Source organism: Chelonoidis abingdonii, chromosome 10, assembly GCF_003597395.2.
Source record: "Chelonoidis abingdonii isolate Lonesome George chromosome 10, CheloAbing_2.0, whole genome shotgun sequence".
Lineage (NCBI taxonomy): Eukaryota > Metazoa > Chordata > Testudines > Testudinidae > Chelonoidis > Chelonoidis abingdonii.
The window spans coordinates 76,604,972-76,631,758 of NC_133778.1; the positions used below are offsets into that span (position 1 = coordinate 76,604,972).

Sequence of the window (26,787 nt, forward strand, 5' to 3'; positions counted from 1 at the left end):
TAAGAGCTCTAGTTTTGCTCTCAATCATATTTAAAAGTTGCCCCTTTTCCACATTAAAGTTCTAGTTCTGAATGACAGGATATTTTGAGCCAGCTCCCTTATTACTTCCTTAAAACTTTAAACAGATGTTACCGGCCCTTGCCTGGTATGGTCATTAAAAATTCCTCAGCATTTTTGCAGAAATAATAGTTCTAAACAAAAAAAGTTAAATTTAGGTGACAGGTCCCAATCTTACAATTTACAATGCACAGTCAGGCTGCTGCAGACCCATAGAGCCCTGTTGATTTCAATGGGGCTTCATACAAGTGCAGTAGTCTGCCTGCGTGCGCTGAAAACCGCAGAACCCATGCCTTAGAGAGTATCAGTTAAAACTAAGTCAAAGTCATATAAACTCACTACATTTTAAAAATACTTTTAGACTTATTGTCAAGCTCTGAGACAATCATGAGGTTGCACTACATCAAGAAGCTGCGGAATATTTGCAATTTCTCTCCTAACAAAGTGACTCTCCTCCCCAGTTCTGAATATAGCCTGAATACTCCCTTGTTTGTATAAAGAAATACCCAGAAGTCAAATAAAAAACACACATGGTAAAATTGGCTTTCCTCCCATTCTACAACAGGAGTGTGTCCTTGCAGATGGTACACCTCTACCCCAATATAATATAACCCGATATAACACGAAATCGGATATAACGTCGTAAAGCAGTGCTCCGGTGGGGGGGAGAGGGGGCGGGGCTGCGCACTCCGGTGGATCAAAGCAAGTTTGCTATAACGCGGTTTCACCTATAACACGGTAAGATTTTTTGGCTCCCAAGGACGGCGTTATATTGAGGTAGAGGTGTATTTCACATATACATCTATCTGCTGGAGTTTACATGCGTCAAACAATCTTTGTTAGGCATGAGCAGGAGTTGAATACTGTGCTCCTGATTCCAATCTCAGATACGCAGGCCGATTTTTACTGTATAACAAAAATCAGAGGCATTTGTTTTACAGCATGAGAGGATGATCATTTTTTATTTCAATGATTTTTTGCATTTATAAGAGGACTGCTGTAGATTTAAACATTCTAGCTAATAGATGTTGAGAGATGCTTTCTGTACCATTACTAGCATGTTATATTTTGCTTTACTTAGAACAGAATTGTCTAGTATTGTAGGGAAATGTAGTATGTGAAGTGTGTAAATTTGCTGTCTGGAAAACATAAATGAGAGGAAATAAAATTGGAAATAAATATTTTCTTTTATTAACACTCAAAGTGCCATTATCTATAGTCATTCCATAGTTCATAAGGTTACATCCAGTAAACCTCTGCACCATAACCTTTCAAAAATGAATAAAAATTTGGAAGAAAAAGCAATCTTTCATTGTGCTAATTCTTGTAGGTCCTCATGCATGATCAACCTAAACAAAGATGTGTACCAATATACAAATTTCATATAAACAAAGTCATTGGTCAAACACAAAATATAAACATGGCTTCTTTTACATCAGATACAAAAAAAACCTAACCCAAATGAAATAAGCCATTTACCAGCAAGAAAATAAAACAGGTAAATACATAAAGTAAAAAAAATCAAAAAAGATTTTTATACATTTTTACAAGCACAATTTTGAGAATGTAACAAAGTCAAAATGTGCATGAAATTGGAAGAAACTACACCGTACCAGGCAATTAGTAGGTCCTTTGTTTGACAGAGTATGCTGGCTCTTTTCCTAAACTATAGATTTAGAGACATTCAACAGTGCACTGTATATCTAGCATGAGAATTTTTACTTGGTATCACTTTAAACATTATACAGGATTTTTTTTTTAAGCCACAAAAATGTTAATCAAATTGGAAGTCAAAAGTTTTTGACTGGTATTCTTGAAAGGAGTAAGCCACATTTTTAAAGCATGTTCTTATCTCATGTGCCAATCAATTAGCAAAACAGTAACATGCTTTTATCTTTTCTAATACCAGAAAACTAGAAAGGTAAAAGGATAAAGAAAGAGAAGCATTAACATTAAATGTAACACAAAGAACAGGAGATGGAAAAATCTGACTTTTTTAAGATTGATTTTTTCCCCCCATTTTTCAAGTAGCTCTGAGAATTCAAAGATTGCTTTCCCCTTTTCACAACAGTGTGTTTTCTCTATCACTGACACTTTAGCATTTTGGTTTTTTACAAAATTCTTATAAGAGAAATCACACTGTTGTCCCTCCAGAGTGTTTTAATATACTTCTAAGTACAATTCATGTCCAATTTTGGAAATACAAATACATTTTGAATGATTAAAAACAAAATTAAAAAAATATTTTCTGAACATCAGCCAGCTGAAAATATATTTATCTAGTAAATTATCTCTCAAAGCTTTTATATATTTAATTATTCTAACTAAACATAGTACCCTTAAAAAACAAGTTCATAAAAATGTAGAAATGAAACTGTGGAATAAGATTACTGAGTTATATATGTGTGTGTGTGTGTGTGTGCACGTGCACATGTGCACACACTCACAGTTCATATACAGAATTACAAGTAAACTTTAAAGTTGGGAAAGTTGTTAGACACATTATGGAACTAGTAAGCAATGCTCAACTCCTGAGTTCCTCAACCAAGATATAACCATAGGCTAATACACTTTTACACAAGATATTCCATTTAAAGCAGCAACAGCAGTGCAGTTACTGATAGCAACATCTCAAAAGTAATAAAAAAAACATACATCCAAACAGTAGTACATTGCACACATACGTGATTCTCATACGCCCATCAACAATTGGTCAGAGTATTAAATCAGTGTACAAATTAAACATTTTCAAAAATGTGCAAAAAAGTCAACATTGATAGAAAAAAACCTTTGTGTACATACATTACAAACTGTGCCCAGCATTCAACTGAGAGTAAAAACATTTACAGAGAAAAACTGATAGATTAAATATAGAGAATTTAGCGACTACATAAAAATGTACATTAGATCAAAAGGGCAAATTTACACATTTATTCATAGCATTGTGAAAATTAAAAAGCCAGCTTTCAAACTTATCCAAGTCTCCAACATTTATTTACAATGATATTCCATTAAATGAACTGTGACACGTCTGAGATGGCAGACACGTTTTAATAAACCATTTACATTTTAGAATGAATGACATCAAGATTAAAACCAGTATTAGGGAAAGATAAATACTGTGAAACTGACAAAAAATGCAATGCTTGTCTTTATATCCACCTTTATCTATTCTTGGGGGACAGGGAGAGAGAAGATCTATTATTGGGGGGAAGATGCAAAACTTTCTGAAATATTCCTCACCTTACGTTCAGTGTAAACTCATATTATCTTTCTTCTCTCCTCCCCATAAGGAGCCTGGTCCTGCAATCCTTACCAGCAGGAGTTCCACCAGCATAACGATTGAATGATCAGGTCCAAATTTTCACTAATTTGTATCCAGTTTTTCACCCCTTTTAAAAAAAACTAATGGAAAAAAACAAGAGCTAGTCAAAATGAGTTTACTAAATCCAGTCCTTTCAATACATGAGCGGTCAACTGAACTACATCTTTTCTTGCTACAGATTTTCCCCAAGGTGTTGCTAATGGCAGAACTTAAATATGATCCAAAAAAGGTACTGAAGTAATATCAAAGAAAATTTAAAACAAACTACACAGAGGTTAAATGCAAAAGCACTCTTTGTTCCTGATCTGGAGTTTAATGACTTAGAAATCCTATCTTGGGGGAAATTCTGTTCTCTCCAGTGTGCATTCATGGCTCTCCCCTTAAGGGCAGTGGAAGTCCCATGTATCTAGGGGTGAGATCTGGCTCTTAAATTAGAAGGACTGCTTCCCCCCAACAACCTCTGAAGTGTTCTTGTTTGCTATGGCACTATGAGCAGTTCAGATCATAAATCTACTTTTCTTCATGACTTTCCTTAAATGCCCCCAAGCTCAAACTTGGCTATAAAGAATGTCATAGGAAAGGAATTTAATCACCAAGTTTGTGCATTATGTTAATGATGTCAATAAGATTGTGTAGAGTTTTGTTCAAACTTTTCATTTTAATGCTGGAATGAATTTTGCATCTCAAAACAGCAACAATGAACATCCAAACCTATCCTTAAAAATGAGCAGTGCTGGACATAACTTCTACTAGTACCTGGTCTATTCTATTTAGCAACAGCTTATTGGTAGATAAGGATGAGTAACAGTACTAATCTACGAAACATCACTTTTGGCTCTTGTAGAGGGGATAGAAAAGCTTTGGTTTCTTAAGTGATTTGACACTGCATATTTGTCATGAATACAAGAGAGGAAGTTCCCAGCAATAAGAAATGGTATGGGCAGTAATACCTTTGCTAACCCAAAAAACACCATATGAACTTGCATTCAAGCACACAAAATATGCTTTTTTATATTCATGATAAAGTTTAAAGAACTAGAGGATTAAAAAGCTAACAAATTTAGTCCTAAACAACTGTAAATCTGACCAATTTGCTCAAGTCTCTCAACTGCAGTTTGACATTGCTCTATGTTGCCTGAAGGAATGGCTTACTATACTGCACTGTACCTTCTGCTTCTAGCAGGAAAGCTTTCATTCAAGACAATGGCAGGGTTAGGATTATTTAAAAGAAGAGAACATAGTATCATTGGAAACAAAGGTAGCATATTTGAACTATCTGCTAATTTGTTAAGATCAAGCCAATACTACTGTACACTTTTCTTAGCCAAACTTCATTTATGACAGTACAGTACCACGTATAGCAAGTGGTATGTCTAAGCCTATGATATTGGGCAAGTTATCTAGCCTGTGTCTCAGTTTTCCAATCTGTAAAATGGGGATAACACTAACATCCTTGCTGGAATGTTTGTATAGTAGGAGAGCACGGTAGGTGCTAAGTATTTTTTTTATCATTTAAAAACTGTAGGAAAATCTCAGCCTAAAACTCTGCTACAGGTACTAGTTAAAGTACAACTTTTGATGCAGTTAGTGATTTTCTGCCTTGGAACCTTGCAGATATTTTTAAAGACTATTTTGGTGGCACTGAATGATTAGACAGCCATATGATTTAAATATGGTGTCTATACATAAACAAAACTAAGGCATACAGATAAAAAGGCACTAGCTGAAGAGACAGCTGTTAAATTATTTTTCAACATTATAACCAAAAGGACAGTTTAACTCAATTAGAAACGTACCCTGAACTATTACACAAAAATTTTGCCTAAAACAAAATGGAAGGAATTATGTATGCAAAAAGTATAGTTTGTGTTTTAGATTTAACCATACTGCTACTGTAGATGCGTTGCAATTCCATTCACAATTCTTTTTTGTAAAGTCAGGATTTTGTTAAAATTATCGATGGTTTTCATTTTCCCCTCAGACAAGACTGAACTTGAACCAAAGCACGCTTTTTAAAAAAACAAAAAACAAAACTAAAACCAAAAAAACTAAATGGAGTCTGTGCCAGCCAGCAGCTGTTCATATTTTTTCCCCATTTCAATCAGATAGAAATCAGCTTATTAAAAAATCATACAGAAAACTGTAGTTTAATTATTAAGCTTGTTTCTGACTGGCTGAAGTACAACCTAGCCTATTATGTAAGCCAATAAGAATGCAGCATATCAGAATTATGCAGAGACTAACTCACTCTTAGAACCAATTTACAGACAAGTTGTTAAATATTTATTACTAAACGGGTATAACAAAAATAAAGTCAGTTTACTAAAAAATAGTTGCCAGATCAATAGCTCCTGATCTGAAAATAAGCATTTCTACTCTCCCAACAAATCTTAACACTTATTTTCTGTAAGTCCAGTTCTGCTTTGGTATTTACATAGGAGACCATAACCCTGTGAAAACATTCTGTCCCACTGACGTTTTCTCATAATTGGACTTAGCACTCACAAGTTAATGATTCTAAAATACTGTAATGTTACTTGGTAGGTTATTAAAAGTGGCACAGAGAAATCTTGCTTCATGATCCTCATCTTCAATGGGATTTTAATCATGCAGCTCCATGCACCTTCGGAATTATAGACATAAAATTTTATTAGTTATAGTGCCAGTGGTGTGCTAGATGCTTTATAGACATGAAGAGACCTACTGTACCATAATTAAAAGCAGATAATGCAAAAACCATTTTACCTCAACATGACTTTACCAAGTTTCCAAAAATGCAACATGCAAGGGAATGAATGTACTGCCTGTTTCTCAAAAGGCAGAATTTGACTAGCTTCAATAATTCCTATTTCTAGCTCAAAATATACATTTTTAATTTATATAGTAATTGTTTAAAGGGTTATACATAAGTAGCTTAGGTCAGTTGGGAGGTTCAGTCCTTCTTGTGATTCATATGACGAGATCTTAATCACAAACAACAAAACTGGTGAAATTAGTCATAATTAAAGAGGTATTATATTGCCTCAGTAGCTTTCTGATATGTCCAATAAATTACAATCCAGATGGAATTATATTTTAAGGGGAAAGCTATGCCTAAAAGTTTTAAAAATTTTGTATTATTCTGCAAGTTCTCTTTTCCTGATCTCAAACAAATTTACCATTGTCAAGACAGAAAGCACTATCTTTTTAAAAAAGACACAAAAGCAGCAGTCTTATTTTTCCCAGTCACAGCTAAGAAATGACACTGCAGTATAGAGAAGCCAACTCTGCCTTGCAAACAGGGTATATTTTTAGAAAACTTCAAGCTTCCGAGAGTAGTTTCTTTAATTGATCCAAGAGTATCTTTAAAATTTCAGAGTGCTGCAGTTAAACCTGATTAAATTTTCCCTTTAAAGTTCATTTTTTGTACTTTTTGGTAATATAACTTTCTTACCCTTTCAGATACCACTGACTATTATATAGGTACATTTTCAGCTTGGTTTTCGGTACCTTCTTAATTCGTTTGAAATCAATTTCAGATATATGGTTTGTACATTATGTAAACTATTAGTCTACAGTAGAACCTCAGAGTTACAAACATCTCAGGAATGGAGATTGTTCATAAGTCTGAAATGTTCATAACTCTGAACAAAATGTCAAGGTGATCCTTTCCAAAGTTTACAACTGAACGTTGACTTAAATACAGCTTTGAACCTTTACTGTGCAGAAGAAAAATGCTGCTTTAATCATCTTAATTTAAATGAAATAAGCACAGACAGTTTCCTTACATTGTCAAATCTTTTTTTTTAAAAACTTTCCCTTTACTTCTGTAGTAGTTCTCATTTAACACAGTACTGTGCTGTACAGCAATTTTTTATTTTTTTTATTTTCCCATCTCTGCTGCCTGATTACGTACTTCTGGTTAAAAATGAGGTGTGTGGTTCACCAGTCAGTTCGTAACTCTAGTGTTCATAACTCTGAGGTTCTACTGTATTTTAAAGACTGTCTCTACATAACTTTCCCTACTGTCCCCACTTCCACTAAATTTTGCTTATGAAGCAAAGGTCCTTTACAGCACAAAGGTTCATGCAGATTCTTTCCATAGGCTGCTTCCATCAAGTGACAAAGAAGCCAAAGAAAGTGCACGCAAGCTTACTTTGATTTTGGCCCATGGGTTTTCCCAGACTGAACTCTCATCTCATGCATGTAAACCCTGCACTGCTGCTTACCATGACCAACAAAATGACCAACCAGACAAAAGTCACAATAATCACAGAAAACAGATAACTGGAATAGGCCACCTGCCAAAAATGTGTGTTAGTGGCCCCAGTAGAAGAACAACTGATCATCTATTACAGGTACATGGATTAAGATAGACCCAGACTCCTAGTTATGCTGCTGATACAGAATTTAGCAGCTAAATTAGAAAAATTAAAATTCAGAAACCTCAAGAGTCTGGCACGTGAGCCAACACTGTAATTTCTCATTGTAGCACTGATACATTCATTTCTTAATTTTCACCCATCTCAAGCTTTTGATAGCCCTAATAAAGACATAAAGCAGAGTGGATCTTGGGACCATTATACAAAGCCTTGTCAGAATGGTTTGATGTCCAAAGCATCAACATATTCCGTCTTTACATAACTGGGAGGGAAAGATAGGCAACCAGTGAATCAGCCATACTAGCAAGAATCAAACTTAAGTTATATAGATCAAAGAATTTATTTCCAAACTCTCTCTCTCAAATTCTGTATATTGTATACCTTCATAAAGATGGGAGGGTTTGATTTCTCTCTCTAATGTGAAGTCAGTTAGTAAATGCTTCTCATTAGTACTTTTCAGTGGAGCTGTTCGAGGCCTGAGATTGTGTCTCCAAATTTTACTCTTTCGTTGCCCTGTTCTAGAGATGGAAAAGATGAATAAACATTTTATGACTGTGAGATCTGGCACAGTTTGAGCCTTCTGGATTGCGAAATTACAGACTCATACTGTTTAGCTGCTTTGTTCCTTTTACATCTTTGGTCATTTTTAACGTAAAACTCAGCATGACACAGTGTGCCGCTGCTCTTTGTTTAGTTAGACTTCGTTTTCAAAATTGATGTCCTATTGCCGTGTCACACAAGCAGCTTTAAAAATACTCCACTTTTTCTGTATGGTCTGTCCTTGATGTTTCTATGTTGATTGCTTTTAAAGCTTTCCCTAGGAAAGAGGCATTTCAAAGTTGTTTTTATCATCATTCCTGCTTGAAAAATATGACCAAAAAAGTCTTGACGTGCTTTGTCATCATTTGACACTACTGGAATTAGACACAAGGAATTAGAATTCATTTTATTTCAGGGACTTTTTCAAACATCCTAATAACTGGATTGTGTTATTAAAACAATCACATTTAAAACAATTTGAGAAGGATTATTATATTCAGGTGCATGACCTTCAAAATACATTCTCTCTCAGTCTCTGACAATTGTTCTGAATCTCTTATTCCTTGCAGTTCATTTTGATAGTCAGATGATGCATACAGTAGATAAGGATTAATTTTTTTCTTTGCCAATCACTGGATGGTGATGGACTATCTCACACCGTTTTGTGTCTTACCATCACCTAAGGAAAGTGACCCCCCCCCCCCTTTAACTTATATGGTAGGCATATCTTTGGCAGCTGCAGGGGATATTATTTCTATTTATCTGTTGATCTTTTTGGTTATTTTTTGTTTCTTCATTATGGAGCCTACTCCCCTGAGCTTTGTACTCTCTAGGAGTTTGGATCTATAATCTTTGATTTACCTGTAATTCTTGTTCTATGAAGATAATAAAATAACTTTATAACAGCTCCTACTAACTACTGATTTAGAGTTATGTTCCTGCCTTATTTTCTTTTGGTCACAAAGGAAGTGTCAGGCAGGTGCTCTATTATGCAGAGCAGTCTCTACTGAGGGTTCTAAGCTCTTTGGGCTTTCTAATTAATTTCCAGAACTGTGGGTTCATGCCTCAAGTGTGATATTCAGAAACTGATTAACAAGCTAAAATATAACTTAAAACCCTCAGCAGCAACTACCTACAGTACAAGGAACAAATCACAGATAATGATTTTCTTCTCCCTGCATACTAGCTGCTTATGTATTTTCCCCTGCATCCTGAGACAGTCAGCGGTAGAAAAAGTTACAGTTCTTGACAGTCCAAGTCATATGTCTGTTTTCCCTTTAGTTAAGGAATGACTATGTACTAAAGTGCTTTATCTTTGTGAACCACATCAGTACATTACAGAAACGAAAGGTTCTAGGTCCTGTTGGAGGGTGAGGGAGAGGAGAAGAGACCCTCATTCTACATACAAAAATTTAGATTCTTGCTTATAATCTAAGTGAAACAAAGAATCAAGAGAAATACGTTTTCTCTCTTGTCTTTTTTCTCCATTTTTTGTAAAAAAATAAAAATAAAAGTGCAGTCAAATAGAAAATAAATGCAGTAGATGCAAGCTAAGTTGAGGCAGGCTGTTAGTGATAATGTGCAAATGTATGTCTTAGCAGTTCATCTGCAGATGGTCGCAACTTGGCCTCGATAAAAATCCGCTTGAGGAAATCTCGACTATGGTCCGAGACATGAGGTGGCAGCTGTGGATTGGTTGGTTGGGTGGCAATTTTAAAGATGGCAGCCATTGCTTCATACTCTGCCCAAGGGGGTTTCTCAGTGAGCATTTCCACCACCGTACAACCTACACTCCTGAAACAGAGGTGAAAGTAAAAAAGCAGGTTACAGACAGAATCATGTTCTCCCCCTGTGGAAACAAAAGCTACAATATGGAAGCTTACTGAAATGCCACAAATGGAAGACTGTTGCCCACACATCATTGCAACGCAATTTCAACTGAAAAAACAGACTTATCACATCTATAATTACGCACTTTATTTGAAGGTCACACTAGCCACTGCAAATCACAACTTATGTCCTGCTCCACGCCAGCCAACTTGAATGCAATTACTCCAGTGGCAGATGTTTATGTGATTTGCTCATGTGACCCTGGAATCCATTTTGTGCCTATAATTTTCCACAAACTGAGACTGAGAACTTTGTTTGGACAGTAAAATTCCATCCACATGGGAGAGGGTACAAAAGACCTTTGGAAGCATCTCCATTTTGTCTTCATGTCCTGCTTCATTTTTCTGGACTGAATTTCTAACAAGGAAGCTCTAAACAAGGTCTCTCGATCCCCAAGCTATTTGGGTAACTTCCAGATAGAATTTTGCAAACTAGCAGTTTATTCCATCACTGCTTCAAACCTAATGTAAGAACTTATATATATATATATATAATCATTGCAATGATTTCCTCAACCACTTTAACTACTTCTTTTCTCTTAAAAATAAATCTTTAGATTTTAGCCACTGAAGGACTGGCAACAGCATGATTAGTGGGTAAGATCTGAGTTACATATTGATCTGGCGATGTGGCTGATCTTGAGAGACCAGAAGAACTCTGATGAAATATGTTGGTGCTTATATTTTGCTTGATAGCTATATAAACTCGACATGTAATCCACCCAGTTAACATATGGTAGAGACCTTTAGTATATAAGAGAGCAGAAGGAAGAAACAAAACCAAAACAAATTAGATTCTTCCCCTCAATATGGTAGTACTCATGATATGGTTTGGGCAAATGCTACTTAGGTAATTTTCATTAATCACTGAACTGAATTAATTGTGACATTTTTCTATGTTCATGCCCCTCTTAGTGTTTAGAAGTATGCCAGATAGGCCTAATTTCATGTGAGCTTGGTCCAAAGTGTTCTCTTGTGGTCCTAAGTCAGTTAGCACAGTCGCTGATAAACAAAGACATCTTTTTACTGTTAACTGATCTTCCCACCCCTAAAATATATTCTTTGTTGCCTACACTGCTTGTTTTCACTTTGGGCAACCAGAAACACATAATGAGAGTGCTCACACTTAAAATAATGAAAATTTAAATTGTGCTGTGAAACCATCTCCTTTGGGGTAGTGTATAGCTTTCTTTCATTAGAATAGCTCTTTGACATACCAGATATCTGCTTTTCTCCCATACCCTTCTCCACTGATAACTTCAGGACTCATCCAGTATGGAGTCCCCATGACAGATTTCATTCCCGTGCCAGAGAGACAGATAGTCTGAAGTCGCTTGCTGGCACCAAAATCACCTAGTTTCACATTGCCTGCTGAATCCCGCAGAATATTTGCTCCTGGAAGGAAAAAACAAAAAACAAAACCCTCTGCTTTATATTCAGTAAAAGCCCATCAAACTGCATGAGAATGAATGGCATCAACACACACTTCGTTTAACTGATGCATTATAATAACAACCCAGTATATTGCATGGCACAGAACTTGCCCCTGGCCTCAGAATTGTTCTCTAGTATCTGAGCTTTCATTTTAAAAATTTTTTCTAGCCCTTATGGTTGCAGGAAAAAAAACACCTCAGAAATGTGAACCAAGTGTAACTGATGCAGTGTCAACTAACCTGCATGTACAGAGAGTCTGAAAAATACAGTCCTGAGGCATAACCTGCCCTATTTGTCCCACCTAAGTCTCTGTGGATGCTACAATTCCACAGCTGCATAATTTGGCATATTTCCAAAATGTCATGGAATTCATCATTTTGCTGCAGTTCAGCAACCAACATTTTTTTGTGTCCCCCACTGGGCTGCCTGCACTACCTCTTGCGCTGCAGCTTTGCTCATAAGGGGAAGTTAATTTAATTGAATTACAGTGCATGCTCCCAGCAGAGTTCGCTGGAGCCAGAGGTAGAGTACAGCTTGCATCTAACGACCAGAGAAGATGGAAGTGTAGTTTGGTAAGCTAGGAAGTAAGAGACTAGGACAGCTAAGGAGGTAAACTGCTAAAGCTAGCTGCTTCCAACTTTTCTGACTCTTAAGCAGAAGGAGGATCTGAGCTGAGTTCTCTGGGCAACATCCTGGGATCTGTTTCAGAGTGGTAGCCATGTTAGTCTGTATCAGCAAAAACAATGAGGAGTCCTTGTGGCACCTTAGTGACTAACACATTTATTTGTGCATAAGCTTTCGTGGGCTAAAACCCATGGTGCCACAAGGACTCCTCGTTCTTTATCCTGGGATCTGAGGCCCAGGTAGTGGAACTGGGCCACCCGGAGAACATAATAAAATCTCACCACTGACGATCATGAACAAATTTTACATTAATGACTATTTTCCACTTTGAGCCATAGCTGTGTGTGTACTGGCAGTAGTGGTGGGGATGGGGACAAGAGACTATTTCATTGCCTTAGAATAGATGTTGCTGCAGAATTTAAGAATTCTTGCTGTGAAATATATGGAGCCGGATTCCAATCTTAGATGAAGTCACATTTGAATTAATTTAATGTACAAGGAGCAAGACAAAATTTGGAGAGCAGAATATTAGGGGCACCTCTGTCATCTGAGAGTTTGCAAGCTGTCTCCATATCCTTCAAAAATTGACCAATTTGCGGGGGGAAAAAAAAGAGACTGGATTAACTCAGTGCTTCTCAATCTTTTCCATTATCAGAATGCCTCTATGGGTCTTCAGTCCTCTAACCAGGACTACCTATCCCCCCCCATTTAGCAATATAAAAATGGCTGGGGAGTCACAACCCCTGGGAATTATGAAGGTCCTTTCTACAGACTTTCTGAGAAAGTTATTGACTTGCCAAATCTATCTTACATTAAGAATGAGTAAGAGGCAACTGGGTGGGTAAGAAAGAAGTGAAGTAAGGAAGGAAAGTGCCTAGAGCACTCAGAAAATCTGTCTCTTTATAACATATTCAAACTGAATGACATACTTTTATATTTGCAGTTTTATTTAACTTGGTATAAGCATGATAGACTAAATCTTGTCACCTTGAAATTTACAAAAAATTATATTGACACAAAATATAATAATGTCGCAATTTTAGCAGCTACGCTACGGTTATGTCCACCAGATTTAATCACGCTCACTAAGGGTTTCAACATCAAGTTTTCTGGATTTGCTGCTCATAAACAAAAACGTTTTGAAAAGTCCTGATATTAAAACAGTCATATACCCCTATTAGTATCCTATTACTCACTAAAACATTTTTTTCTTAGTTTGCAACATTGGCGGTTTTCAGATTTGAAAAACATTACGAAGACTGGATGTCATAAACAGATAGCTAAGGGTTAATGTCTCTTTCACCTGGAAAGGGTTAACAAACAACACCTGACCAGAGGACCAATCAGGAAACAAGATACTTTCAACTCTCAAGGGAGGGAAGCCTTTGTTTGTGGTTTTTGGGCTTGGCTTTGTTCTCTCTGGGTCCTGGACAGGACTAGAGGTAGAACCAGGTTTCTGCAATCTCCCGGCTCCAGTCTCTCCGGGGACGTGGGTTCGAATCCCACCGCTCCCACCATGTCATAGTATTCTTTCCCAAATCTGAACCTTAAGAGCCCAGAAAATGAGATACTAGCATGAATGCCTCTAAGCTTAATTACCAGCTTAGATCCTGTAGTGCTGCCACCAATCAGGACTTTGGGTGGAGTCCCTGATTAGCTCTGGTCTCCCCAAAACCTTCCCTGGGGACCCCAAGACTCAGATTCCTTGAGTCTCACAACAAAGGGAAATAACCCACTTCCCTTCCCCCCTCTTCYTCCGTAGAGAGAGAGAKAAACACAGAGAGCAGRTTTCCCCTCCCCCCTGTCTTTCCTTTCTCCCACMAATTCCCTGGTGAGTGCAGACTCCCTTCCCTAGAGTCTTATACAAGATAACCAAAAGATCAATYAGATTCTAAAAAAAAAGGAAAACTTTAATAAAAGAAGGAAAACATAAAAATTGTCTCTGTAATCAAGATGAAATWTTACAGGGWCTKTTAGCTWWTARAMAATRGAWARAMARCYTTMTCCASMARAAATACAATTTAARATAYTTYCAGCMAAMTACACATTAAAACTCCACCAGCCAGACAYAMAGTTGCAAATACAGCAAACAAWTAAAAAGACTRTAACCGCCTTTACTTACTCACTATTCTGAATAGATAAGAGATTGTAGCCGGGAGATTGCAGAAACCTGGTTTCACCTCTAGTCCTGTCCAGGACCCAGAGAGAACAAAGCCAAGCCCAAAAACCACAAACAAAAGGCTTCCCTCCCTTGAGAGTTGAAAGTATCTTGTTTCCTGATTGGTCCTCTGATCAGGTGTTGTTTGTTAACCCTTTCCAGGTGAAAGAGACATTAACTCTTAGCTATCTGTTTATGGACACTGGACTATTGAAGTAAATCTTGATGGAACTACTTGAAGTTATTCTAGCATCACAAATTTAGCAGTGACCATTTAATTTTATTGCAATAATTTCCCTTTGGTTTATGAAGTTTCAAATGTTTCACGGTCATGTTGCTTATTTGGATTAGAGAAAGCAGAACTCACGTCTCTTCTTTAATTACCTTTAATATCTCTATGTACAATCATATTACTGTGCAAATAGTAAACTCCCTCCAAAATCTGCCGTGTGTATTTTCGGGTCACATTCTCTGTGAGTGCTCCATACGCTTTTAACTGGTCCTTAATGGAACCCTGTGGCCAAAAAGGAAAAGTATTAATAATTACAGCACTTTTAAGAATGATAAAAATAGTTAAAAGATAAATTATTCTAAAAAAATAACTGGATTGTATGAAGTTTGTACTAGAAATTTAGAGATGCAAGGCTCTAAAACTTCTCTGGATCAGCTTAATTCACATAAGCAGTTATATCTCCAGCTAAACCAGTGTTTCTCAAACTGGGGTTGCCGCTTGTGTAGGGAAAGCCGCTGGCGGGCTGGGCCGGTTTGTTTACCTGCCCCATCCATAGGTCCATCCGATCATGGCTCCCACTGGCCATAGTTCGCCGCTGCAGGCCAACAGGGGCTGCTGGAAGCAGCGGCCAGTAAGTCAGACCTGTGGACAGGGCAGGTAAAAAACCGGCCCAGCCTGCCAGGGGCTTTCCCTGCACAAGTGGCGACCCCAGTTTGAGAAACACTGAGCTAAACTAAATGGTTCAGCCTTTAACAGGAGCATAATGATACACAGAAATGTTATCAGACAATGAATTTTAAAATACCAAGTAGTGTAAATGCCGTTGAGCCACTGTACCAGTAATACAGTAGAGTATTTTCATTCTAAGCATGATTTTTTATTTTTATTTATTTATTTATTTATTTTTTGAGAGATTTACTAGTTACATGATGATGCGGTGTTTGGCACTGTACATGACACAGCCATTGGTTGTACCCAATCTATCTTGCACTCGGAGAGACAACAAATGGAGAACGCCGCACTGGACAACCCAGAGCATGACATTTAGGCCTCAATAAAACAACACGCAGAAACTTGGCATAAAAAAGTCTCAGCCTACAACTGATGTTTTTCTAAATAACTTAATACAATTTGGGTTGGCCATTTTAAATTACACACATTTAATGGTTTAAAAAGGAACAGTATCAAGACAAAAACCCAAAACTATACAGGTCTTTAAAACTGCATACTTTGATACTCTGTCCTCCAGATCTCAGAAAATCTTACAAGTCTCTGAAATGAGATCCTCATCTCATCTAAAATCATAATTTTTCTTCTGTGCAGCCTTACAACAACAAACTAGAATGCAGCAATTATTTATGAACATTTAGGGATACATGAAACAACTGCATCTTACTATACTCACATCTGCTTGTTCTATTTTGTGAACAAGTGAAAACCTGCAGTTTTCAGAAAGCAAAATACTTGAATAAAGGAGTAGGCAGATAGAAGGGACAGTACAACACATGCCTCTGTGCCAACAAAAAGACAGCTGCAAGATCTAATTTTCAACTTATCACTGGCTATTAACAACTAGTTTTGCCATTGGAGGTGGAGGCTGAGAGCTCGCAACCCCACTTCTGCCCATAATAGCCTTGTGACCCCCTGAGGGGTCATGATCCTCAGTTTGAGAACCCCTGATTTAGACGCTCGGCACACATTCTGTATAAATGATTGCCTGCAATGAGCTCTCTTGCTTACCCCTGGCATGTATTCCATGAATATAGAGAGTGTTCTTTCAGAGGGATCCCTCAAGCAGCCATAATACTGAACAATTCTTTCATGCAGCAGGTTTTTCAACAGCTGAATCTCACATTCAAGTGCATTTACCTCCTGAAAAGAAAATATTCAGTAAAGCTTACTCTCTCTCTCTCTCTCTATATATATATAATTGGAGATATACCAATCTCCTAGAACTGGAAGGGACCTTGAAAGGTCATTGAGTCCAGCCCCCTGCCTTCACTAGCAGGACCAAGTACTGATTTTTGCCCCAGATCCCTATGTGGCCCCCTCAAGGATTCAACTCACAACCCTGGGTTTAGCAGGCCAATGCTCAAACCACTGAGCTATCCCTCCGCCCACAATTTATCTCTATAGTTAAGAGACAAATCATCTCATACAACTTTTAGATTTCTGTTAACAAGACTGACTTTATGGAGAAGCTTTTGGGGAATCTAAATTAAGTAGAGGGTTTACTCTGCAGTTCGTGTAAAGTTAACACATTTTTTTGTTAGAAAACATCAGCATTAGAATGAGGGAGAGCAGATCTACAGCATAATCTGAGAAATGCTTGACTTCTATAAATTCTTTAGGGATATTTCCCAGTTATTTCAGTTTCTTTTGATTTCAAGAATCATTCTCAATCTCATATACTCAGAAACTAGAACCTGTCAGGTACTTTACTTTAAAATGTCAATGAATTCAAGAATTGTACTGTAATATGTTACAAATTTTCAGTTGGATGAAAAACTCTCAAATTAAGTCTTTCTTCAGGTATCACTGGAATTAGTTCTTAAAAGCTTATCTCAAGTTAGGCCAAATAAGCAACATATTTATAAATCTAAACTATAGTTCACAAGTAATTACATATTTTAATTTTGTTTTTCCTCCCAGACACATTTTATTATTTATTTTTATAACATGGAAGTGGTTAAGGGTGGAAAAGCCTGCTGCAAATTTCCCTATACAAGTTCATTAAAAACAGCTATGATTTAGAATTTTAAGTATTTCAGAGATCCCATGTGGAAGCTCATCATCAAAACTTGGTATTTATCCATCACAGACCACTTGTAGTACTCCAAAATTAGAGGGAGAAAATTTTCTTGATGTTGCCACGGGTGTGTTACAAGAAGTAATGGCAAGTTTGGGTATCTTCTGAAAGGTAACTACTGCGAAAATGGCACCATGTGGTTCTGTGTTTACCATTTCTATGATTTCCAGAGCAAATTGGTTATTTTTACAATAATTTGTTTTTCAAGCATCAGTACTAAAAACTATAGCTGCAAGTCAGTCTTTGTTCTGTCTAGCTCCTATGCCATCAGCAGTAACAGAGTCTACAGCTGGACGTCAGCCAGTCAATTCTGCAGATGATGCATGAGCCGGAATGGAATCCATCCCACTCTCCCCACAACTGTACTGACTATGGAATCCTAATGAATGAAAAGAAGAATTTATTTTTGTCAGTAAAATTGGCAGCTACAACTTGGAATAAAAACAAAATCTGGGCAGTAACATGGTGCCATTTTTACATTGTCTCTTTTCTGACTGTAACTGTATTTAAAGGACAAGTTCAGATTAGACATATGGAAACACTCAACAAAAGCACTAAAACAGTGCTCTTGGGAGAGCAGTATAGGGGACCAATTATAGTAGGTTCACTGGCATTGGACTTTACTTACAATGTCAATTTGTACATAACTGCGGTCATATCCATTAAATAGTGTTCTTTATCATAACATTCTCTATTGGTTTCATTATAAAACAAAGCTAACGTATGCTAGGTTCCTATACATTTCACTTTACTACTTGAAGTAATATTTCTGTAGAACGTTCCTTCCATGTTAGATTACTGTTTGGCTTTATAGTCTCAGGCTGTGTTGAATCTGATAATACACGTTAGTTTCAAAGAGATATATCCAGGGGCGGCTCTAGGTACGTTGCCGCCCCAAGCACGGCAGGCAGGCTGCCTTCGGTGGCTTGCCTGAGGAGGTTCCTGGTCCCACAGATTCAGCGGCACACCTGCGGGAGGTCCGCCGAAGTCACAGGACCAATGGACCCTCCTTAGGCATGCTGCCGAAGGCAACCTGCCTGCTGCCCTCGTGGCGACTGGCAGAGCGCCCCCCGTGGCTTGCCGCCCCAGGCACGCGCTTGGCGTGCTGGTGCCTGGAGCCGCCCCTGGATATATTTGAAGATGAAATCATGTGCTACATAACACTATAATCATTAAACTGACTTATTTTCATTAAGATTTTAATGAAACAGAATGTCTTTTTATCCTACAGACTCAGAAGAGACATCCTCAAAGATTCATAAAATAAAGTGAAAGCAAAAAGCAACATCAGTTTAGACCATACAGAAAACCATTCTTACAGTGATACCTTTACAAATATTTCTTTCAGGGTCTCTTACCTTGCTCGTCTCTGGACTGTCAGGGTCAAATTGAACTTGTTTAACAGCCAATTCTCTTCCGGTGTCAGCGTCATAACAGAGATATACTTTGCCAAAAGCACCCTGACCCAGCAACTTGCCAAGTCTCCAGTTAGTTGGCGCTCGTGGTGCTGAAAATATAAGTATGTTTTGTTTTTAGAATGAGTTTGTTATTCAGTTGTTCAAGAAAAACTGGAACACAAAAATAAAAAACTCTTGGAAAAAAGACTTAATTTTAAATCTCCATGGAAAAAGCATGGATTTATAAAATTTCCTCTAAATAGAAAAAGTGATCCTGTCAGTGACCTAATAACCTATATTATCTATAAAAGTACATCCAAACACATAAGTACAAGATACGTACATCTGAGGTACTTACTAAATACCTGAAAAGGACACTAAAATACATTTAATCACCCAAGTATTTTAAAGAGTACCCTTTAAAAACAAGTCATGATCTACAGCAACTACAAAGTATATGTATCTAGTACAAACACATATACCCAACCATACTAATTAAGTCCCCCGTTCATCTAAACAAAAAAATTCAACCCATAGCAGCGAGAATAAAAAAGGTTATTTGACTGGTAAGCATCTTACTACTTCAGGTCGAGATGTATACTAACATTACTAAATGTTAAGAAAACCTGTAGTGATTCGTTATAATATAATGTAAGTTATAATTATAATGTAATACTGTAATATTATTATGGGTATGCCTTTAATAACATGTATTTTAGTAATTTTGTCAGTTCTGATGTATTATATATTTAACAAGATTTTTTTTTAAATTTTCCTTTGAAGATTGTAATGTGCCTTTTTAACTTACAGCGGCTAGGTGGGCTGATGTCCATTACTGACAAGGTAGGATTGTCTATGTCACTTCCCCTTCTTCTCATTCTGTTCTCCTCATACTCTGGAGTAAAGGTGCTGCTCCCACTGCTTGTACTCAGGGAGTGATCGGTGGGGCTGAAACTGACTGGAGACCGGAAGCTGTTCCCCTGGGTCCTTCTGGCCCTTGGAAAAGTTTTACGACCTGTAATGATGCACAAAGACTACCTATAATACTGTACCATGAAGAATAAGTACAAAACAATATGTGTATGCATACTGCATGAAGTGTGCACTGAAAACAACAGTTCAAATCTTCCATAGAATATGATAGAATGATCATGAAAGTTACTGGTTTAGCCTGCTGAGAGGGAAAGTGTGCAGAATGCCTATGTGTAGATATCAGACAAACTAACTTAATGACTTAGTCCAAGACTGGCTAGCTGGGAGCAGTGCATAAGTAAGATCTAAAATTCCGGCAAACAGTTTCATAATTAAGTGACTCTTCTACTGGTGGTTTGAAGAAAATTGAGACAAGTTCCCAAGGGAACAATACTTGCATCTTTACTGCTACGAGAGGCTATATGTATTCCTGGAAAACAGACCAAAGATACACTAGAGTTCTAATGGTCCATCTAGTGAGGTATCCTCACACAGAGGGTGTTTAACTTCAGATGAAGATGAAAGACAGTCCATAATGGACACTATGGGAATTACCTGCCTGTAGAAGTTTCTTCCTAGCTCTGATCAGTTAGTGGTTGACATACCCTGAAGCATGGATCCCTTCCCCTCCTTTTTTCTCTATCTAATGGAACTCATTATCCAAATGTCTAATCTTGTTTTGAAATACAGTACCTTCCAGCAATTAGTTCCACAGGTTAATTATGCATTAAGTAAACAAGTATTTTTGAGTTTTAAATTTATTCATTTTCATGACACATCCTTCTCCACTTTTATTATGAGAATCAGTAAACAAGAGGGACAATTTAGCTACTCTATACCATTCCAGACTGAGTAAGAGAAAAGTTTATTCTGGGTAGTAAAGAATCACAATTACTCATGGCATTCATTGTATGTTCCGTATAGTTTGTGCATAGGCTTTTAGCAGAGATGGTTTCCATGTACAGCTGCTCCCATGATTCCCTAATGGTCTAATCTACATCTTCACAGGAGCTGGGGTAGCTCAGCATCTTTGAAAATCAGGCTACTTTAATTTAGGTAACTAAATGCAGATTTGTGATTAACTTTAAGCGTGCTTTACATTTATTTTAGAGAGAACACCCGTTTGCTTCTCTCTTCAACATTTTCTGATGATATTGTTAACTCTTTCAACTTAATTTTTGAAAAAAGAATAAATATTGAAAATGTTACAGTGTCCCACACTCACCATCATTGTAATCTTGGTGATGATATGAAATATGATACCTTCGGGGATAAGTCCCGCCTTTTCCAAATTTCTCAAATATTGGGATATCATAGTCTATGGGGGACAAAAAGAAAATATTACCATACACTGCAAAATTAAACACGTGAGGAAAAATTCATAAAACAAACCAAAGTTTAATATGTCTTGCACGACAAGTTTTTTAAAAAGCAACCCTACACTTAACCCTTAAGTGGACTGTTGTACAAAGAGACTTGTAAACTGGAAGGCTGTGCATATAAAGATAAGTGAATTAACATTCAGCCTACTAATCATGTTGTTTTAGTCCCTATAAATGATAAAACAGTAAAATAATAAAAAGTAAATTTACTTAGATATCACATCCACTCAAACATGCTACCATCTGTTTCTAAGCAGGTACAAAATTACCATACCATTCAAACAGAAAATTGTCTTAATATATTTTTTCCTTCAATAGACAAATAAGCTTTTTATATAAAACCCTTAGTTAGTAAACTCTCTGGAGTGGCAGCATTGTTTATGTGAGAATTTTCTGCATGAAATTTTAAAAACAATCTCCTGTCTTTGCTAAATGGAAAAAAGATTCATGGTACTTTCTGTAAAAATATCTATAAGGCATCAACAGACTTCACGCGTATGGAAACACTGCATCTCTATTCATTTAACGTTCAACGCGTAAGAGTTTGTCTTAGCATCCATGGCTAAACCCCTCCTGCACTGGTGTATCTAGTTGCCTGCCACCTACTAACCAATAGGTCACTGCATGATTCCTATCATAAGCAGGGCTGGATGCGCCACCTATTAAGGTTGTCCAACACTTCCCATTATAAGACCCTTGTTTTTCAGTTTCTTATACGTTGCCAAACTTTAACCATTTGGGCTGACATTTCCTATGCTGGTTGTCTGCCTCAGGCTCAATTTGTCTTGAAAATTTCTGCCAAACGGGTTTAGATGTTTCTGAGAATGAGGCTGGGAAAATATATATTGTTTTGACCATGTTAAAAAATTCTGGTGACTTTTTCTTGGAAATGCTCTAACACTTGCGTGCTTTGGAGCCGGTTTCTGAAATCTGGCAGGGGGTAGGAGTGACCTTTGTTTCAATGATGTCTTTTTGCCATCTGGTAAAAAGCCATCCAAAACTGGCTAAGTTATAAGCCTTTACAAAAAATTATGGTTTTCACGTACTCAGTTGAGACTTGCTAGCTAGAGCTTTGCAGCTAAAAACTCCAAAGATTCCATTCTCACTAAGCATGCTCCAGCTTCTCAGCTCCTACCACTGACCAGACTTCACATGCACCAGCCTCAAAGATTGACTGAGCATGCTCCAACCCAGAGCTACAAAGGCTCTGAAGGATTTTTCCTGTACTGGGTGCTCTAGGCTGGGTATGGAAACAGAGCAAGTACCTGGTTTCTCGTGCTCTCAACAACTCTCCCGCCAGAATTCAGGCAGTGTGGAGGAGCAGGCTGTCTCATTCGAATGCAGAAGGGACAAAAACCAGACCATGAGGGAGAGACAGGAGTAGATTGGAACAAGTGGCCTTGTGAGGCAGGGATTGGAGGTGGAGAAACTGGGATTGGGAGTTGGAGAGGAGACAGACTGGGAATTTGGGAGCTGGGACTGAGTGTTGGTGAGGGAAGACAGGAGAGGGTAGAAAGTGGAGCTGGTAGCCAGTTGTCTGAGTAGGGAACACTGAGATTAGATGAGGAGCTGGGGAGACTGGGACATGAAGCCAAGGAGCTAGGGGTGGGGATGGGAGGCTGAAATTGGATAAGGAGCCCAGGGAGAGAGACTGGGAACGAGAGGTGGGGCAGGAGAAAGATACAGATTGTATGAAGAGCCAGGGAAGGACAAAGATGGGGGCTGTCTGGGCAATAAGACAAGAAGCTGGGAGGAACCGGAGCTGACTGAGCAAAGAGACTGGCATTAGAAGTCAGGAGTGGGGAAGAGTCAGCACAGGGGCAGGTTGGAGGGAATGGGGCAGAAGGGGTCAAGCTTTGAGGAAGTAGGCCAAGTGAGGACATGGCCTTCCAGAGCCTGGAATGGAACCCAAGATTCTCAAGTCTCACTATTTTTGCTGTCAGTAAATACTTGTGAACCCCACTGCCAAAGTATGTGTCTCATCTTCCTTTAGTGCTGCTCCACATAGAGGATGACAACCTAATACTACTATCATTTACTCTATTAGCTCAAGTAGCAGAGATGTGATGATCTAAAGGTTCAATACGACAACACCTGATGGAATTAGTGTGTGTGTAAGTGTAATTTCATAGGTTTTTAAAAAATAATCTTTAAAAAGATTCAGATTGCAGAGTCAAACATACAAGTTAAGAAATGCCAGAATTACGATTGCCTGTGCAACCTTAATTAAGCCCCCTTATGTGTATGCATTATGACAGTCTTTAATCAATGATCATATACTGGTTTTTCCAGAGGACTCCTACCTCATTCAGTACACCTGATGGACCTACTCTGGGGACAAATTAGGGATGTGTAATGAAGCAGGCTGTTGGCTGTAGGACTACTGCCTCATTTGCTGCAGAAGTTAGAGGGTCTGCAGTGGCTGAGGCAGGAAATAGCAAGAAGAGAAAGGAGATCCCATGGTTAAGACAGTTGAAACCTGTCCCAGAAAAATTTATTCTATCATTGTCTCTGCCACAGAGTTCCTGTCTGATGCTAACCAAGTCACTTAAAACCAAGCTTTTTTCACAGGTGGCCACTGATTGTGTGTCTCTCATTTTCTGGGTGTCTGCCTTGAGACTCTGGGGTCTGATTTGCAGAAGTTCTGAACACTCACAATTGCAATTCAAGTCAACTGGAGTTGTGCTTCAATATAAAAACTACTACATAATACTAGTTACTCTGAAAAATCAGGTCCAGGCATCTCAAATTAGGCACCCAAAATTAGAGAATACTTTTAATCTTAATCTGTACTTCAGCTCCCCGTGTGTAAAATGGGGATACCACCTTGCCACCTCACAGCAGTTTTGTGAACATAAATTAAGAAATGTTTGTGAAGCACTTGAATACTATTGTGATGAGTGCCAATGAAAAACCTACGACAAAATTAATAATCCCGTCTTCGCAGAAGGGTTTGAATAGTGTGCACTAAGTAAGATCTAGGACCATATACTGAACAAAGAGGATCAAACGAAATATTGAATAGCTGTCCATTAATTGATCATTGTCTATTCCATGCATTGAATGAGGCATGGGACGTGGAAAAAAATACTAAAATAAAGGCTCAGACAGGTTAAATAAATCACCCAAGGTTACACAACTATTCACTGGCAAACCGGAACTATGGTCCAGGTCTGACTCCTAGTCTTCTGCCACCTGACAAAGATGTCTTTCTTGCTTTTGGATGAGAGGCAAAAATTATCTAGTTATCCTGTGACCCAGAAATCCCTTGGTGCCAACTGGCAGACAGTGCAGAGGGCTTCACAGGGATCCCTTCCGTATTTGCACCATAGTTCACCAAAGGGTGGTATGTGAGGTCTCTCGAGAGCCAGTAGTTGCTGGTCATTACAATCAATGCAAAATATCCGTACTATTTGGATAATACTTAAGGAGTTATGAATCTGTACTGAAAATTATGTTCTTAAGGTTTTGGAATTAAGGCAGGTCACCAGATGGTGACACACCTCGGAAATGTTCCTTTCAGGCAGCAGGTAACAGACACTTATCTCCCCATTTGGCCATCTGTGTATTGTATGCCTGAGATGTATGTCTATACATATATTGAGATAGGTGCCAGTTAAGTGACTGCAAAATCTACAAGAGAAGAAATCAACAAGAAGGAACAAACAGAAGGGGAATATTCTGTTTATGAATAAAGACAAAAGATTGGTCTAGTCTATCTTGGAAGTTCAAAGGGACACACTGAATTTTTCACCTAGGAAGCAAACTGGCAGCATTCTCTCTCGTCTCATGACAGGAGGGGCACAGCCAGCCAGGCTGTAAAGCACTACAAAGATTCTGGGTGAACAATACTCTACAAGACATGAGTATCTTGTTAAGTTTAGGCTCTACAATGTGTATTATGATTTTATTTCATTTCTAATAATTTGTTTTCAATACTTCTACTTGTTACTACTTGATTTTCTCTGCTTTGTTAAATAAACTTATACCTGATTTCACTATAAACAAATCTAAGTGCTATGTGTTAAGCACAGCAATGATCTGAGGTGAAACTGGTAACCTGAGGTGTTTTGATTCTTTGGAAGCAGCGAATCTGTGAATACGGAGAGTGTCCAGCAGATGAGAGGATGTGCTGTAGAGACGCTCGAAGGGTTGGGGTGTGGCAACCACTGACCAGTGGGGCCTGTGAGGTCTAGAAGTGAGTGCTTGTGTGGCCATGACTGGTAGAATTGGGGAGCTGAGCCATGACAAACACAAACAAACAGTTTCCTCACACTAAGGGAAGGTGATAGCAAGGTGCCTCATAGCCCTGGGTACCCCAAGGAAGCATCACATACACTAGGTACATGCATCCTGAGACATGTTACTTATAGCTGAATGTATCTGATAAGACTAAATGGGCCCAGTAGTTTTACCTACCTGAAAACTCCTGGTGGTTATCTGGATAGCTCTGTGCTCGTGGCATCCGAGATTTGGGGCAGCTATCTCTAGAAGTGTAAGAAAACATTTTAGATGCTTTGTTACTGGAGAGTCAGAGTAGTCAGGCAAACACTTAAGTCTTACTGTTTTATACTTGTTGAATTACACAGCAAAGTATGTGCTATCCCAGTCTCCTGCACTTGTAAACATGAATGGGACTCAACTTTGAAATACCAAAGCTTGTAGATATCAATTACAATGGATGGATCTTGCTTGGGATAGGGAGGAAACGAATGGCACGGCTCATAAGTACAGTCTATTAGCAGACACAAAGCAGTGCCAATGAAGCCACACAGGAGCTCGTGCCTTGCACCTTCATGGATAAACAAAATCAAAACATCAGTTACAGGATATTAAATTTATCACAAATTTTTGTAGCCTGTTTAAATATTTTTGCCAAAGAAATGCAGAGTCTCTTGCAACTCTTGGATTGCCTTTTTCCTTCTGTGAAGCTCAAATGATTTCATAAAAAACTTTAAAAAGCAATTTTATTGAATAACTAAGGGTGTTTCATGTGGTCAAATAATTTCTTACCTACAAATTTGTCTTTATGTAACTCCCAGCCACCACACAAGAATGAATGGGATTCCAGTCAGACAGAACAACCAATTGCAGTAGAGTACTTCCATAACCATGCCACCCCAGCATCTTCCTTTTCCAGACAAGAATTTCTCTAGTAGGCAACAGAAGCAGAAGTGGAGACAAGCCTAAACCCCTGTTAGGAGTCCTCGAACAAAGTAAGAGGCAAACTAAATGAAGATGACAAGAGGGTCTCTGGACTGGTTGAGGCAAGTCAAAAAATTTCTATGCAAGAAATGTTTTCATAGGATACTTTCAGTCTACCAATCAAGGTTACACTAGTTTTCTTAGGGAAAAAATCAAAAGTTAGGCAATCATTAAAACAGGGTAAAAAACTAAGGCCAGGTCTACACTGCGACTTTAAATCGGTTTAATGGCCGATATACCGATTTAACGCTGTATCCGTTCACATGACGTCGTCAGTAATATCGAGTTAACCGCCTCCTTAAATCGATTTCAGAACTCCTCCCAAACGAGAGGAGTAGCGCTAAATTCGATAGTGATAACTCGGATTAGGGTTCGTGTGGACGGAAATCGACGTTATTGGCC

The 26,787-nt window shown here is 38.1% G+C and overlaps 1 protein-coding gene across 1 annotated transcript in view; it reads right to left on the reverse strand.

Moving 5' to 3' along the window:
* Nucleotides 1–1,225: 1,225 nt before the first annotated feature.
* MAP3K2 (mitogen-activated protein kinase kinase kinase 2) overlaps nt 1,226–26,787 on the reverse strand; it is a 99,021-nt gene continuing 73,459 nt past the window's right edge. Inside the window, exons 10-17 of the mRNA XM_075070323.1 lie at nt 25,600–25,667; nt 21,024–21,116; nt 19,635–19,841; nt 18,788–18,936; nt 16,361–16,492; nt 14,773–14,902; nt 11,390–11,567; nt 1,226–10,077 (exon numbers count right to left, since the gene is read on the reverse strand). Of these exons, the coding sequence (XP_074926424.1) occupies nt 9,852–10,077; nt 11,390–11,567; nt 14,773–14,902; nt 16,361–16,492; nt 18,788–18,936; nt 19,635–19,841; nt 21,024–21,116; nt 25,600–25,667 (1,183 nt within the window). The 3' untranslated portion in view covers nt 1,226–9,851. The remainder of the gene's footprint in view (nt 10,078–11,389; nt 11,568–14,772; nt 14,903–16,360; nt 16,493–18,787; nt 18,937–19,634; nt 19,842–21,023; nt 21,117–25,599; nt 25,668–26,787) is intronic.